General features: G+C 30.2%; 1 protein-coding gene across 3 annotated transcripts in view; it reads left to right on the forward strand.

The window, feature by feature from the left end:
* The window catches only part of LOC145293025 (nucleolar RNA helicase 2-like), a 42,375-nt gene extending 28,876 nt beyond the window's left edge, over positions 1-13,499 (forward strand). For all 3 annotated transcript variants that reach the window (XM_080139317.1, XM_080139318.1, XM_080139315.1), the window contains exons 9-14: positions 6,857-6,961; positions 7,608-7,727; positions 9,528-9,601; positions 9,699-9,858; positions 10,506-10,637; positions 12,964-13,499. In XM_080139317.1, the coding sequence (XP_079995443.1) occupies positions 6,857-6,961; positions 7,608-7,727; positions 9,528-9,601; positions 9,699-9,858; positions 10,506-10,637; positions 12,964-13,290 (918 nt within the window). In that variant the 3' untranslated portion in view covers positions 13,291-13,499. The remainder of the gene's footprint in view (positions 1-6,856; positions 6,962-7,607; positions 7,728-9,527; positions 9,602-9,698; positions 9,859-10,505; positions 10,638-12,963) is intronic.
* The last annotated feature ends 5,003 nt before the right edge of the window (positions 13,500-18,502 follow it).

Consider the following 18,502-nt stretch of genomic DNA (forward strand, 5'->3'; position numbering starts at 1 on the left):
CAGTAATGAACACCAGGAAACAGAATGCCAAGGAAATATAAAATGCCCAAACTGTGGTGAGAACCATCCAGCATACTCATCGCTCTGCCAAAACTGGATCAAAGAAAAAAAAAAATAAACAAACTAAAATATACCAAAAACATAAGTTTTACTGAAGCTAGAAAAATTATTGAAATAGCCACCACAACAGAACCAACTAGATCATATGCAGGTGCAACCAAAAATCAATTAAAAACAATAGAAAACATTGAACTAAAGGAAATCTCTACCCTCATAAAACCACTTCCAGAACTAGTTGAGGCATTGAGGGCTCCCTTATAGCAACTGCCGTCAACTAAAACTGTACTTGAAAATAACTACCAAACAGTTGAAAATAAAATCCCACCAGATCACAAAAATCAAACCCAATCCTCTAACAAAAAACCCACACAAACTGAAAACATCCCAAAACCAAAAGAACAATCGCTTAGTACTCTCCGCAAAGAAAAAAAAAAATCAAATCTCACACCAACCAAACAGAAAATAAATGAAAAACCCAAAAAAGACAGATCTCGCTCCACGTCAGAAACCAGAACTACAGATCAGAACAAATTTAAATCCTTGGAAATAATGGAAACAGATGACAGAGCCTCCGAACACCCATAACCAAAAACCTCCCACCCTGGCTACTAAAACAACCTGAAATTATCCTTGAACTAAACAAGCTCCCAAAAAATCACTCATCCACTGAACTATCAAGAAAAACTATTTAACATTCAGGAAAAATACCCAAATCATCAGCATATCTATACAGATGGTTCTAAGGACAGCAACAGAACTGGATGCGGAATAATATCCAATAGCACTACCTTGCAGAAGCAACTACCAGACTATGCTTCAATTTTTAGTGCTGAAGCCACAGCTATAGACCTGGCACTAGACCTCATTACTGACCTCATCTACAACAAATTTATAATTTTTTTCAGACTCCCTATCAGTACTCGAATTTCTAAAGAACCAAAATTTAAATAACCTGCTACTCATTAATCTATTACAAAAAATACTCTTTCACAAAATAAAAATATCAAATTCTGCTGGATACCCAGTTATTTTGGAATCCAAGGCAATGAAAAAGCCGACAGAGCTGCAAAAAATGCACTAAATCTTGATGTAAGCGATTTAAAAATTCCACATTCGGACTACAAACAACTAATACATAGATTCATTATGAAGAATTGGCAAGAAAAATGGAATTTTCAAAACAACAAACATTTCAAAATCAAACCCACAATAGAGAAATGTTTACCAAATTTCAGAAAATCGCGTAGAGAGGAAGTAGTTTTATCTTTTTTTTTTTTAAATTTTATCTATATTCGCATAGGACATGCACACATAACCCACTCCTTTCTCCTAAAAAGAAAAACCTCCAGAATGTGTGGCATGCCAAGAACCCTTTACTGTAAAACATTTTCTTTTGGATTGTGGCAACCTCGAGCGTATCCGGCAGAACTATTACAACCTTAACAATTTGAAAGAACTATTTAAAAAAAGTCAATACTAACAAAATACTACCATTCCTAAAAAAAAAAAAAAAAAAAAAAAAAGCTAATTTATGCAAAAGAATATAATTTTACCCGATCACCCCCCCCCCAAAAAAAAAACCCACCACCTAATGACCCCAAAAGGCTGACTGAATAAGTTAAAATATCTAACAAAAAATAAATGACGGACCTCAGCATTATCTAACAAAAAATAAATGACTGACCTCAGCATTATCTAACAAAAAATAAATGACGGACCTCAGCATTAAATAACAAAAAAATAAAGGTTGATATGCCGTAAGACCCAACCTACCCAACTCGTCCATTATTGGATGAATATCGATTGAAAACACGTTTTATGACCGTTCTTGAAAGAGATTGTTTTTAAAAGCTACTATATTCCCCTATAATATTTTAAATATTTTTACTCGTTTACTGTTTGTTTTAATAAAGATAAAATCGATTTTCTAAGGGTTCATTTTCTACCTAGCTGGCTAAGTGGCTACTGGTTTCACTTATTTTAAAGCGTTTACTAAGTTCAAAAACGAGACTAGAGACGCATAATATTTAAAAGATATATATACTTATTTACTGTTTTTAAAAGAGCAAAGTTGATTTTTCTATCTAGCTGGCTAAATGGTTTAATTCATTTAAAAGCGTTTATTCTGTAAAAAAGGGTAGCATCGACTTTTACGTAAGAATGAGAAATAATGTCCAACATAAGGGGATTTACATCTTATGGGTCTTGATAATAATCATTCAAAAATAGAAAATTAAAGAAAATACTGAGGGAGATTTAGTTTTAAAAAGAGCTCCCACCCTCAAAAAGAAAATAAATTTTAATATTTAAAAAAAAAAAATAATTATAACATTTTATTTAATAATTATTTTGTTATAAATATTTATGCATAATAATCTAAAAAGAAAAAAAAAAATGAAAATAAAATTTTACCGCTGCCATATTTACCTAAATTTGATTTATTTTTTTAAGTCCTGAAAATGGAAACTTAATTCAAAGATTTAATCGCTGGTGGCCATTGCTTTTAATTTTTTTTTTTTTTTCACCAAAACGATTTTACTTATGACAAAAAAAAAGAAAATGTTATACAAAAAATTGGCAAAATTGAATAACAAATTTACATGCACAAATAATGAAATAAATTTTTTGATAATATAATAGCAATGTTGGGGTTGTTTTACAATAGACTTCAAAAATTTTACTCGGTTCGAAAAACAAGTAGTGTCGAACGTTATGTAAGAATAAGAAAAATGAACGCCACGATAGGGTCATATCTTTTGAGTCTCAACAATGACTTAAAAATAAATAATAAAAAGTAGTACTGGTAGAAATCCCTCCAATAAAAGTTACTGAACGTGCTGAAATAATATTTAGAAAGCCACTCTTAACATGAAGAAGAAAGTTCTTTGTTAACTATTCTGTACTTTCACCTAACAATCTAATAAATAAACTTGGCAAATTAAAGCTCTCGCCGGAAGTTATATTACTGATGAAGTTTAATATCAGGAAAAGGATTCGACCAAACACAGGTTTTCTGCTAACTTTGAATAGGGTACTCTTCTGGTTTTCCAATATTTATAAAATTATCATTGTTTTTGTTTGTTTTTCTCCAATTCACAATTATAACTATTTTGTTTTGAGAAAAAATTAGCTATTACTAGCAGAGACCTGACGTTGCCAGGGATTGTAATGATGATCAACGAATGTTTCACATTCCTATATTTTATTTTATTTTTTTTTTTTTTTTGGCCCTGTCGGTGAGGCATTAGAATACGCCGACTGCCCCCCTGCAGAGGGTAAAAGTCCCTTAATGGGGGTCCTGGATATGACCTTAAACTATATCCGATGGTGAGGCCCCCAGCTTGCGGGCTTTGGGGAGTGTGGAGCCACCCTTTAATTGCCATTGCTCCCAGGTCCACTCTGACCCGGAGTGGTAGTACCTGTTAGGGTCCCAACTATAGGTTAAATAGAAACTGACTTGCAAAAAACAAATATATTCTATTAAAAACATTTTCTTCAAAATCACCGGATTTGGCATTAAATAACCTGAAAAGGGTTGATATGCTGTAAAACAACCAACCAACCAACCTATATTTTTTATTGTCCTTGAAATCGGTGAAATCGTCCATATTTTTTTTTTTTTTTTTTTTTTTTTTTTTTTTTTTTCAATCAAATCATGCACTGGAAGGAAGCTTCACATTCCACATACATTGTAGTCTACATTGCAAAGTAGAGAACTTAATGTTGATTTTATAAAAATTATTTTATATAATGGCTTGAATTAAAGTCTAAAACACAAAAGTCATGTATCATGATTACATGGTGCTCTAAACATAACATGTCTTTCAGATGCGCCCCTATCATAATAAAGAACCCACTATGTAATGAACAGTCAAACTAACAGAAAGAAAGAGTGGATATAACAGCAATAAAATTTTATAGTCCTTATCTCTACTTCTCTAAAGATTTTTCACACTGGCTGGCTAAAAGAATCAGTCAAACTAAAAAAAAAAGCATTTTCAGTTTTATGTAGACCATGATTAACCTCTACTTAAAAAGGTTAACCACCCCTACCTGTGTAAATGTCTACTAAAAATATTTACTTAATTTTTAAGGATTTTAAACTAGAGGAATGAGAGCTTAGTCCGCACTTCTCGAACGTTTCCACGTTTCCATTGTCAAATTTTTACTTATTTGTTCACTTTTGCCATTTTTTCCGGTGCCATTTTTACCTAAATTTGTATTAGAATATAAGTTGAATTTTTTAAAATAATAAACGTAGCTTTACATATGGAATTTTCTGTTTATTGGCTAGATAAATGTATAAATGTTGTTGTAAAAATAAACTTCATTCATTTTTATTCCATTAGAAAAATATTTTCCTAGTATGCCACTGAGAGATTTATCAAAAAAGTTAATTGTGTTTTTGAAGCAAAACCTCGACTTCAGCTCCATTGTTAGATTTAAAAATAAACATAGTTTTTCCTATGTAATTTTATGTTTATTCGCTAGATAAAAATGTATAAATAAGTTTTGTTTTTGTTTTTTTTTCTGTAGAAATTTTTTATGACTGATGAAATTTGGTGAACCAAAATGGCGGATTGAAATCTGGTGTGCTAGCGTCCCCTCCCCCCAAAGATTTCACGTTAAATTTATATTCGAAACTGATCATCCACTCTAAATACTAAAATGATTGCTTTTCTTTCCGTCAAGTTTTTTTTTTTTTTTTTTTTTTTTTTTTACAGCAAGGCAAATTAATTTAATAACCCACCAAATTTTTATAATTAAAATAAAATTTGAACTTTGTTAATAGAAGAAAGGCATACAATAGTTAACAATGTCCATGCCCTCTCCATGTTAAAAATGGTCTTCTAAATTGTAACATTTAGAAATTTGTTTGTAACAATGGGAGGGGATGTTGTTAATATTTTGTTCTTACATTTTCTCATTTTGCCTATCAATTGTCGACTATTTTCAATTGTTTATGAAAACTTTTTAAGTAGCCTGTTGTGCACTAACAACGAACTGATACAATCTGGCTTTGTTTTAAATCAAAATAAATCTTTTCTTGTCTTACAATTTTTAATCAATTACAAGAAAAACATTCAAGAAAAAATATATGCAGAAATTTCCCGAGAGTTTATGTAATTTGAAAATTTACAAAAAAAAAAATTTCTAATTAAATATTTATAAAATATAAAAGAATCTGAATTGGAAATTTGGAATCGTCCCATCACTAATATATATATATATATATATATATACACACACACACATATATAAATAAAATGGTGCTGTGGAATTTTTTTATACATGTGATTGAGGAGATATCTGAGGAAATATATTTCCACAATAAAAAAATCATTTCTTGTTGAATTTCCTGAATTTTGTGTGTGCTTTTTTAAATCCATAATTTGTGTAATGGCACCATTGGTTATATATGCACAATGAAACATGTGTAAGATGTTTATGGAAAATGAAAAAAAAAATATGGAAAAAATAAATATTTACATATATATTGATAAAAATCATTTGAACTTTTTTGTAGTAACTGGGATGAAAATTTACTTTTTTTTTTTAATATAAACTAATATATATATATATATATATATATATATATATATAAAGTGGCAGTTTTAGTCGTTTAGAACTGCTTTAAAGCCTCACCGCTCATTTTCGACTAAATTGCAAGTAATAGTGCAAGTTCATAGATCACCTTCTCAGCTATATTGTGAAAAACAATTTTCAATTTTCGTTCAGTAAAAAAAAAGTTATGATGAATTTAGTGGTGTTCAAAATCATAAAAAAATGTAAGGTGAGCGACATTTTTTATGACTGGTTTCCATAGCAGCCGTGTCACTTCAGCTTCACTGCTGTCGCGAAAAGAGAAGTAACAAGTGAAACAGAAAATGAAAGATAATTGGAGGGGATTTTATTGAAAGCAGACAAGTGCCATACATTGTTATTACAGATGTGTATGTTATGTTTATGGGGACAAAAAAAATAAGACAAATTAAACAAAGGACAAGTGAATTTATTGGAAACCTGGAAAAAATCATGGATTAAAATAGAAAACTGCGAGCATGAAAAGTAATATGGGTAAGCTTAAACATGGAAAAGTAAAGGACTAATTGTTAAAACTGGAAAAGGACAAAATATTCTAGAAAAAGATATAAATTTATAACTTAAAACATTGCAGCATTAAAATTTAAAAAAAAAATTCAGTTTAACATAATCAATTCTTAATGCTGCAATATTTCAAGTTATAAATTTATATTTTTTTACTAGAATATCTTGTCCTTTTTTTTCTCCGTGTTTAAGCTTAACCACTTTTCATACTCAAATTTTTCTATTGTGTGGTGTGTGTTTCCTGTGAAACATAGAACATTTCTATACATATATTGTATCTATCTATTTTAACGTTTCACATTTTTCCTAATTTTTTTTGTAATTTTTAACAATCTTTCTATGATTGTATTTCTGGCCTTCAGTTGTCTATTGGTAGGCCCATGTACAACAAGTGAAAATGGTAGCATCCACTCGGATGAGAAAATGTCTGAAACGTGCCGCCACTTCAGAATGTTTTTTGTTTTTCTTTAATTTTCAAAGCTTGTTAGTAAATTTTGAATATGATTAGCTTGTTGGTTGGTAGTTTTCCTACTAATTTTTAAAGGACAATTAGATTCAACGAATTAACTTTTAACATTTTTAGAACTGCATTCTTTACTGAAAAGTTGACCTTTTTGAGAAATTATTTTTTGCAATTTGTGGTTTTCCTTTTTTTTTCTTTTAAAATATAATTTTGCTTATATTTCAGAGTTTCCGTGAAAGTAAATATAAAGTTCTTTTAACAACTGATGTGGCTGCGAGAGGATTGGATATTCCTGAAGTTGATTTGGTTGTGCAATGTAGTCCACCAAAAGTAATTTTGTTTTCCTTATTCTTTATTAACCTTTCTTTTCTAAGTTGGGAAATTTATTTTGGTTTTTAGATTTTTTTTTCTTCTCCGTTGGTCACTCGCACCCCTACATTATTATATGGGTAAATTGTACCTAGAGGTTTAAGGAGATAGCCCCCCCCCCCCGATTTATTACCATATATATTCTGAAACTACGTTCTTCAGATTACCGTCTTGTATAAGTATGTCATTTTGATTAGAAATACACATTATTGTGGGCTCGCACTTTACATTTATAATAGAGAAACTGCAATGGTTTATTTTATGTATAACTTGCAAAGTATACAAGTTAAATTGGAATAGAGATTTGAAAAAGACTGCACAGGGATCCCTGTTGATTCTTGGGATATGTTTAGTGTACTTCAAGGGGGACTAAAGACTACATTTACTGAAAATTATTTCCTTATAAGTCACCATACTTATACCTCATCGTATTAATACAGAGTACATCCATGAGCCTCCATCCTCAAAATAAGATGTAAAAAAAAAAATAAACTGGGTGCAAAACAATATTCCTCTTTCATTGCTGAGTTTTCCTGTTTTTTTTTGTTTTTTTACACTTTTGTATGTCCACTTATAATTAAAAAAATTTTTTTTTTATTCTTTGTAGGATGTAGATTCATATATTCATCGTTCAGGCAGAACAGGACGTGCTGGACGAGCTGGGACCAGTGTGTTGTTTTATTCACCTCGTCAAGAACAGGACCTCATGTGGGTTGAACGAAAAGCGGTATGCAAGTTTATATTTTCGTTTAAACAAATCTTTTTCTATATTGGTCGCTCCAAAGTGTTGACTGCTACAAAATCCGCCTCTTTTTAAAGAATCAAGATGCTTTATTTTTCCAAGTTTCTTAATGATTTTTTAATTATCTAATGTTATTAAAAAAAAAAAGTGGTAGAATTGAACAGCTTTTAAAAATTAACTTCCAAACTAACCTATCTCTGGCCCGGTCTTTATCCCTTTTTATCTCACATCCATCCTTATCACTTCACTTATGAACCTGATAATTCAACTGCTCTACATTTACTAATCCAAGAATTCTAATCCATTGTTTTAGCGTGGTCTTGCCAACAACGTATACCTTTTCCTTTGTATCATTCTCATATCATTTCTCTTCATGCAACGCATATCCTCAATCCTTAACCATAGCCAGGTGTTATTTCCATACATCACACTTCATACACATCCTGAAAAAGCTTCCTCCTTGTTGACAATCTGCTGGTTAATTAAGGCAAAAGATGTCTGAACTTGTTCTATCCGCACGTAACTCTTGCAATTAGATTATCATAAGCTCCACCCACCTATTCAATCTTTGTATTTTGAAATGGAAATATAGATCCGCTTTACAAAAAGTGGGAGGGGTTTCGTTTTAGGATTTCTTTTTTTTTTTTTTTTTTTTTTTGGTGGATTCTTTAAAGAAAAACTGCAATTAATTCTAAATTTGATCTAGTTTTATTTCAACTCTACCAACTAGACAGAATTTATGTAAAAGCCTGGAAGACTCTAAACACTTGTACAAGAGATATCTACAGCGGTACCCTCACCCTTTTTAGAATTATGCATGGAATGGAAATTCCAGCACATTTACATGCAACAAAAATGCTGGGAATGTTTTGCTTGTCACGGTGTGATACTATCGGCATTCTCCTCTTTCAACTTTTAAGAGGGGATGAATTGATCAGAAAGAGCAGAGGTTGTGGGGAGTGGACTCTGTAGAAAGACAGTGGAGAGGGAGTTGTTCATAAAGGTACACAAATGAAGCGGAAAATAGTTTACCGGCAGATTTAGGAGTGGTGTGGAGTTTTACAACAGTTTGGGACAGTTGGCGGCTCGGATGCCCCTTGAAAGACTGGAGTCTAAGCTAGGCAAGATTATATTGAACCAGGAAGAAAATCACTGGGAACTGATGCAACCAGACATCTAGCAACAGATAACTTTCTGGTTCCTCTTTCTAAGTTATGACAGTGTATCACGTGTACACACAGTTTAACTTATTTACATCAAGTATTCATCATTTGCTTTATTGTAGCACGATCACAAAAACGATCATTGGATCATAAACATACACAAATGTTTTAGATGGTTAGAGGGATAGTAAATAATAGAAATGGGATGATATAAATAATTTAAAGGGAGATGCATTCTAAAATCCTTTGAAAATTTATATTGTCTATCCTTTCACTTTTTTGTTTTAATTTTTTTTTTTTTAATCTATCTAATGTACCAAATAGAATAAAATTATTGAGTAAGGTTTGTTGGAAGAAACTTGTTTAAATGAAGACTTTTTGTTGATGTCTAACCAAGTCTTATTGGATTAATAGCCACAATCAGTTGTTGAATATTTAGGATATATTTGAAAGCTATTACGTGTCTTTTAATATGCTTATTTATTTTAAAGTTTTGACATCTTTCAACATAAAAAAAAAAATGCTTTTATCAAAAACATGTAGGCATTTAATTTTTTTTTTTTTTTTTTTTCCACATAAACGTTGTATGTTAAATACCTTTGTATACAATTTTATATTTTAGGGTGTAAACTTCAAGAGGATCGGTGCTCCAACTACAGTTGATATTCTAAAAACATATGCCAAAGATGCTGCCAGGTAGTTATTGTATTCCTAAATTTATCTTTTGTGTATGTTTTTTATTATATATATTTTGTGTATTTGATGTCTTATCCTCTTTCACTTCTACTTTTAGATCTTTAGATAACGTTCCAGATGAGACCCTTGAATTTTTCCGGGAATCTGCTACAAGTTTGATTGAAGAACGAGGAGCAGAAAATGCCTTGGCTGCTGCATTGGCCGTCATTTCCAAAAGCACAAAAATTATTTCACGATCTTTATTGAGTTCAAAAGAGGTGAGAGAAATAATTATTTTTAGTAATAATGTTTGCAATTTATTTACAAAACATTTTTCATTGAAATACTTAGCAAACCAAATAAAATTTAGTGTTATGTAAATTATGAAGTGGCTTGAAAACTGATTTTGCTTAGCTAATTAGTGGTGAGCATTTTAAGTTTACTTTAAATGCAAAATTAATCTACGAATTGAACAGAATTTTTCCTTTATTTTCCTGAAGATTTTTTTTATCTGAAAATTTGCTTTTTGGTAGGAAAAAGAATTGAATGATATTTTAGACAGTGGGTAAGTATGTCGGCATCTACAAAATATTATGATATCCTGCAACTTTTAATTGCATTGGTATGTTTTAGATAAAAGTTTATGTAAAATCAATTAGAACTTGTAGAGATTTTTTTATTAGAATTGTCTACATGTGTAAAAGTTTATCAATCAGGTTTCTTAAAAAAAACAAAAAACCAGGCTTGCAGAGTTGGAATCCTAAGAGTCTGGAGTTGAAAAGTATATGGTTTAATTCAGCAACACCAGTTAAAAAATTTTTTACAGTAGATATTTAAATCTGATGGAAATACTTGTTTTTAATGATATAAAATTTTTTTCTAGATTTGAATTGCATTTACCTTTTCCTTTCTTTTCACTCTCCAGGGATACGTATCGTATCTATTTAAAACAAATATGGAAATACATTCTCCTGGTTACATGCTTAAAGCTATAGAAAGACAGGTTCCTGAAGTATGCTCCAAAGTTGGCCAGATACGCATGACAAAAGATCGCAAAGTATGTATCTTTCTTTCTTTCTTTTTTTTTTTTTTTTTTTTTTTTTTTTTAAATCTTGTCACAAAGCAAGTAAAATTTTGAAACTGAAGATGTAACAGGCATCAAGTAGTGCTGCCAATTACTCAAAGCTTCAAATTATCTAAAAATAGTACATTTAAGATTGTCTTTTATATAGTGTTTTAATACTCGAAGCTTCAAATTATCAAAATGACTAAAATCTAAAAACTTTTCTAAAATACGTTTAAAAAAAATTATTTTTGTAACTAAATGGAACCACGAAAAAGAAAGGTAAACAATTTAAGTAAAAAGTTAAAGGGAATGTTTAAAACAAAATTCCATCACAAATTCTGATTAGAATTTGATAACGTCTTGTATTAATGAGACAATTGGAATCTGAAAAAAAAAAAAAAAAGCAAACGTATTGAAAGATATAATTTTTAAAAAAATGTTTAAAACAAAATCTAGTTAGGAAAGGAATTTTGTTAAAAATTGGGTGACAGTGTCAGATAGTTTGTGATTACATAAAGTCTGAAAAATGATATGTACAGATGAAGACCAGGATAGGATAGCACAACGGCCATGTTGTGTAATTACTAGTTGTTGAAACAGCAAATGTTAAGTCATCCACAAGTGTCAGCAAAATATTTGTTGTACTGTAAATAATTTATTTTCGGGGGAGGGGGGGTCATAATTGCACACATTTTGTGTTTCTTGTGTATCTTATGATACACAAGATGAGAACTACAAATTCATTAAAGTAAAATACCAGAGAAAACAGCGGATGACAACTGTAAAAGGAAGGCTACTCGTCAGGCACTTATGATTTCCATATGAACTTTAAAAACATAGATTATCTCCCTTTTTATAATTTATTTTCAAAGTACTAAAAGTTTTATTATTTACTAACGGTGTTGCCCAGGTGTTTGAAGGTGTAAAAGAAAGAAAATGTTAGTTGGGCAGGCTCGAACCTGTGATGCGAAGGTGCAAAAAGTTGACTTGTTCAGTGAATATGCAGGTGAAGAAATGAACGATGGCTGAAGGCTAGTTCAGCTTTCTGCCATTTCATTTGTTTTCCCACGATTTTGGGGAAACCAAGCTCCCCCGAAAAAGGGGGAACTCAAATGAATAGCAGTTGTCTGGTATGAAGGTTTTTTTTCCTCACATTGATCAAAGCTAATTGCTTTCAAGACGTGCCTGGCACGAAGGCCAGTGAGCTGATTTGATTCGATTCAGTGTCACTTTATTTATACGAAAAGGACAAACCCTGGAAACCAGTTTTTTTTTTTTTTTTTTTTCTTTTTTTTAACTTGTTCAAAATAAATGTAGAGACGACGATCGTTTGCAAATCGTAGATATTACCATCTAGTAAATATAAAGTTCTAAAACATAGTACCCCCCCCATCCAGAACCCGAGCAAAAAAAAGTCTTTGTTGGACATACAAAAACGCGTGTGGCCATTTTGCCTTTTATATAGATGTACGACTGATTTAGGCACAACTGCTCCTACTGCTTCATTCAAGCAAACGGTGACAATGGGCAACAACTGATTAAAAAAAAAAAAAAAAAAAAAAAAACTCAGAGCTTCCCTCCTTGTCTTAAAGAAATTTAATTTATTTTGGGTCAATATCTTTTCAGATTTTTAGTATCGATTGGCCGTCATCAGTGTTTACTCAAATGAAATGCCTAGAAAAGTAACTGGAGCAGTTGTCTTACCTTGTACATTAATTGTGCCTAAACCGATTATACATACATATTAAAAGCATGTTAAAAAATCACTTAGTCTGACACACAACAGATGTCTGAGGAATGTTTGTATAGGGAGAGATGTTGTATTCCTGAAAGGTGCAATTTCCTCTTGAAAAATTGTACGTTTCATATAACCAACTCTTTACGTATTTTGTCTAAAAACCAAAAACAAGTTAAAGAAACTTGAATTTTTAATGATTGATTTTCTTCCAAATATTAAAAATGTCTTCCATATCGTATGCTTGTGATCTTTATCACAACCTTTCATTTATGATTACAGAAAACAAACTTAAATAAGTTTTTATATTTTTGTAAATTGGCTTTTGTTTTAAACCTAAAATTACACATTTTTTTTTTCTCTTTGAATGTTGAAAATTGAGATGAAATTTTTTTTTTCTCCTTTCTTATTGTTTTTGTTGTTTGTTCCATTAGATTCAGATTCTTTTGCATTTTTGCAAAGAATATTATAAAAGATCTATCAAACCTAATTTAAATATCTTACAAATGTGTAATGGAAATTTTTATGCATGTCTTTTTTTTTTTTTTTTTTTTTCACATTCTACCATTTTGTATATTTCAGGGCGGTGTACTTGATATTCCAAGTAACATGACTCAAATCATAGACATGAAGTGGTTAGATACGAAATATGAATCCTTTATCAAAGCCACAGAATTGCCAGAACTCGTAGAAGAAGGTCCCATGAGAAATGACCGACGTGGTTACGGTGGTGGTGGTGGTGGCGGCAACATGAATCGTGGCGGCTGGGGTCGTGACAGAAATTCAAGAGGAGGATTCAGCCGGGGTGGTGGTGGAGGAATGCGCAGGCCAGTTAATGGCTGGCGGAATGGTAATAGATTTGATTCAAATCATGGCCCCTCACCCAACAAACGTTTTAGATTTGACTAACACTTTTTCATGCCATTTATATTGGACTCAGGATTGGACTTGAACTTTTGTTCAAGGAAGAGGATCACTGGTTGACCACATTCTCCTGTTCTTTTATTTTTTCTTTTTCTTTTTTTTTTTCTGAGGGTTTTAGCAACCTTGTGCACAACATCCAGGCATCCTCTTTGTTGTCTCAGAACCTGTAATATAAACACCATGAACACATCTAACCTTTTGTTTGTTGTTTCTCATTTACTTAACAACTTGAGGGCCTTTCACTTGGAGACTTTTTTTTTTTTTTTTTTTTTTAATGAAAATACTGCAAGACCTGAGCTGCTTTAAAAAAAAAAGAAAAAAAAAAAAAGTTTTTGGTAAGCTTTTTAAAATAACACTTGATCTTGTAGATTCATCCCGGCCTTTGAACTAAGATCAAGCATACCATGTTTTGCCTGCAGTTAAATAAGAAAAAATATACTCGGCTGAGGCAATTATTTTTATCTTGAACAGAGCTCCCCTTTTAAGGATCTGGATATCCCCCACATTAAAAACTAACTTTGCCTTTGTGGGGAGGCAAGTAAATAGCGACACCATTTAACTGTTTATATTTTTGGTGTTAAAGAAAATAAAGCCAGCTTTAAAAAAAAAAAATCCCTCCCATTTTGAGTTTGATCTGTTTGTTCCTTTAGACAAAAAGTGGCTCAAATATACCACTTTAGAGGTTAAAATTTATTTAATTTTTCATAAAAATAATTTTGAATTTCACTGTATTTGATTTAAAAGTAATAACTAAATTAGAATTATACTTTTACTATATATTTTTTTAATACTATGGAGAATTTTAGTCCTGTCTCGTGTAATATTTTAGAAAAATGTAGTTAAAAAAGAAAAAAAAATTCCAATCTAAAGTTTTTTTTTTTTTTTTTTTAATATAAATTTAACTTTTAAAATCTTTAGATTTTTCAAGAGTTTAAAATGAATAAGATTCTATATTTTCTAGATAATGTTAACACAATCTGCTTAAGGGACCACTGTTGGTGACATATACAAAAAAGTTTTGGAAAGAAAAATACAGAGTGAGGAAAATTTGGGTTTTGTTGCTATGTAAGATAATGGTTTTTATTCCCTCTGATAAGCAAGGCTGCAATACACTTGGCCAGCAACTTTTCAATTTCTCAGCACACGACATTGGGAAGGGGGGAGGATCTTACCTTGGCGTTTCAAACCTATTTTTCCCCAAAACTTAACTATATGTATCTCAAATTAGCTTAGGCCTTTTATATTATACAAATATATACTGTCAGTCTTTTCGGGACCATGAAGTAAAAGATTATATGCATATCATCAAATTTTTTTTTTCTGGCTTAATAATTTAACCCACATTTATTTTCAATAATTGAACCATTAAAACAATTTCTATGCGACTGGGGATGGCGGGTTAATTTGGTATTTCCTGAAGGCTGCTGGCATATTAAAAAAATCTATATTTTCGATGTGTGGTTGTCAAGAGGATAGTATATGAAGCAGCAAATCATTTTTTAAATAAAATTGCCTTATTTAGACCCCCCCTCCCCTTACCCACCACTTTTTAGCTTGTAATATTTCTAAATTTCAATTTTAGCTGATAAAATTGTTTATTAGAATTCAATAAAAATGGTCATAATTTGTTGATGCTTGTATGATTTGTTGTGCTGAATAACAGTTTTTCCGAGGTGCGTATGACTGGAATTATAGTGAGTTCATATCTTATCAAATCAGTTATTTGAAATTATGCACTAATACTATAGGGGAAAGGTATGAACCCATAATTTCACAGATCCTCAACTATGAGTAAAATAACAACTTGTGTTAAACTGATTGTATAAACTGAACTGTTTACAATAATTTCAGCAGTAAATAACAAAAAAAAGGTTGATATACCGTAAAAGTTACTATTGTTGGGTTCAATGTAAAGTTTTCTGATGGAAATTAACATTAAAAAAAAAACTAAGATTTGGCTACATTTGTCAAATTTCATCTCTTTGCTAAATATTTCATAGTGTGTGAAATAAGATGCCACTTCATTTCATTGTAAAACATTTAATGTTTTCAACTTTTGCTTGTGTGGTGATAACTATTTGTCATGTTAAACATCATATATGGCTTCTGCCTCCCCACACTTGGCATGCCAATGGTAAAATATTTGATTTCCCCCCCCCTCTTTTCTGCTCATCTAAGTAATTTATATATATATATATATATATATATTTTAATTTTTTTTTTTTTTTTTTTTTTTTTTTTTTGACAAAATTACTTGATGTCTATTAATATTATTTATTCATTTTATTTTTTTTGCCTTGAAGTCTCTTTCCTATCCACTCCCTTTAAAGCTTGGAGATATATATATATATATATATATATATCTACTATTTATATAACTTTTATGGTGAATATTTGCCTGCATTTAATATCTGGAAATTCTCTTGGCAACCTAGAAGTTCTTAAAGTTATCAATTCAGTTTTAAAATGAAAAACTTTAATGGAGATATTGAATATTATATAACACAAACATTGAACTCATATTTTTTTTTAATATTCAGCTTTAGCTACAAACATACTGATTACATTATAGCCATTATACATGATCACTTGTACTTAAAAAAAAAAAAAACAGTTGTTGAGAAGAAGGAAAAAAGTTCAATAATTTGCATTCCATAAGTTTGTCATTTGGAGAAGCTATTTTTAATATAATCTCCTAGCTAATTGAAAGATGGGTACAGTTTGCCAGAATTACTGCTTTATTTGGCAAACTTATACAACCACACGCACTGACACATGTATATATCGAAATAATATTCCAACATGAAAAAGGGAAAAATCAAAATTTATATTCATCTATATTTCATCTTTATTTCAAGATTTTTTTGACAAACACACCATATAACTTTTCAAACATTGTACATCTATTATTTCAATCAATCATCTTGAAATAAACAAAATGTTGATGAATAATAATTTTCTTGAAAAATTTTTCAGAAATGTTATCGATTAAGCCCAAATTTGTGATAAAACAAAACTAGGAAATTTTCATGAAATAGTACCTCTTAAATTTATATAAAATGGATTCCTGCTCCTCTACTTGACTTTTCACCTGGTCTTTAACTTTTACAAATGCCTTGGAATTTTAAGTAGGAAGATACTTTTACATATCAACTTGAGAACTCAGAAATAGTAAGTTAAAAAAAAAAAATGAAAATTGTGTTCAATCAATTTTGAGATGAAAAAAAAAAAAAATCTAATTTTTAGAAAATGGTAAAGTTCTTTAGTGATATTAACTTGGAGAGGGGGAATCATTCTACATTAAATTTACTTCCTATAAAACAAGGATTTTATCTCAAATGTTGGTGCTTAATCAATAATTTTTTTTTTTTTTTTTCCAAAACAATAGATGCGTGCGTGTGTGTGTGATCAATGTTGGCTGAATGTTTTCGATAATGTACGTATGAGTGCACTCGCTTTACAATGATCACTTGCTCACATAAAAAGCCTGCGCTCCTGGCTGTTTGATGTGTTGCTCCAAGTAGCAATAAATTCTGGTTACTTCAACTCTAGATTCAGTCTACTTTGTTGACTTGAACTGTTTGACTCCTGTTCAGGATTGCAAGATATGAATGGCTGAAAATAGTGAAGGACTAGCAACTTTTTAAAAAATATTTTTGATTTAATTTTTTTATTTATTTATTTATTTTTTTTAATTTTTCTTTCTTTTTCGGATAAGAATATCCATGGTCTTTCACTTGGTAGTGTATAACATTTTTCAGTCATTGAACTTTTTTGTATCAAGCACAGTTTCTTTAAGAAAAATTAATAAAATTTTGATAAAAATAGACATTTTTAAATGACATCTCTAATAAAAAATTTGAAGAAAAATATGCTTCCCAATTTTTTGTTTTTTGGTTTACTATCTTCTTTCAAAGTTATAAGATTTTATTTGCACGATTAAGAGAAAATAACTCCTGAAAAATTCAGGAAAACATGAAAAAATCCATCTCCGGGGGTTTTTTTTTTTTTTTTTTTCATGGGTGCTTGGAATTTTAAACTGAAAAAAAAAAAAAAAAAAAAAAAAAAAAACTTATCACTCTCTTGAGATTTTTGTTTTATAAAAAAAGAATAACTAAAATTTTATGTTTTCAATATATATATTATTTTATGTAAAATGACTACGGAATTTAAATTTTATATTAAAAAAAAAAAAAAAAAAAAAAAATGCTCAGTTTTTAAATTCAGCTTGATTACAAAATTTCCATAATTTAAGATAAGCAATTTATATATTCGGTACTAGATAGATTTTAATCTTATTCTTTTTCAGGGCGGCAAGTATAAATTTAATAAAAATTAATTCAAATAAAATCTGTGTGTATGTATGTGTATATATATATATATATATATAGGCAATACAATGCAGAGTGGTAACACACAAACTGAAATTTTAGATATGAAGGAATAAGTGATGCAGATTCACCTTTTATTAATATGTAAATGCATGTGTTCTTGTCAGCATGGTCTGATGGAAGCCCATCTCGTAATATTTCATCGAAATATTTCTTTTGTCAGAGTTTCAAACATGCATGTTATGGCTATTGTAAAACTGAGCAACTCTGCAGAAATTGGAAATTAAATTATTTAAACTAGTTACCAAAAGCAAAAATTGCCACGTTAAAATTTTTATTAAATAGAATTTTTTTTTTTTTTTTTTTTTCTTTAATTTTAAAAAAGTAGCAAAATGTTTTTTTGATAAAATCTATTTGAAAATAATTTTCACGGTTTGTCTGAAAAACTATGACCTCCATGTGACTTTTATATCATATTATATTTTGTGGAGAACACTACTCGCTCTCCATCAAGCAAGAAATTTGTACAGATGTACTAGTTATACCATGAATCAGACCTACCTGGTTGTTGTAAGCATTATATTGTATTTTTCCTTTCCCCAAATTAGTTGTCTTACTAAAGCTTATCCCCCTTTCACTGTATCAAATTCAGAAAACTGGCCTCTGCTGGTATATGTTCCATTTAGACACTTTCTTTTTTACGCACAAATCGAATATTAAGTTATCGACTGGAAATCAAAGATTTTTTTTTTTTTTTTCTCTACCTAGTTTCTCAATTGCAGTAAATCCTGAACTTTTCCCTTCTGAAAGACAAAGTGAGTTAGAGAAAACCTAACAGTGCTGGATTTCCTTGCTGAATTCTCAAG

Source organism: Euprymna scolopes, chromosome 14, assembly GCF_053919585.1.
Source record: "Euprymna scolopes isolate OS-2025 chromosome 14, ASM5391958v1, whole genome shotgun sequence".
Classification (NCBI taxonomy): domain Eukaryota; kingdom Metazoa; phylum Mollusca; class Cephalopoda; order Sepiida; family Sepiolidae; genus Euprymna; species Euprymna scolopes.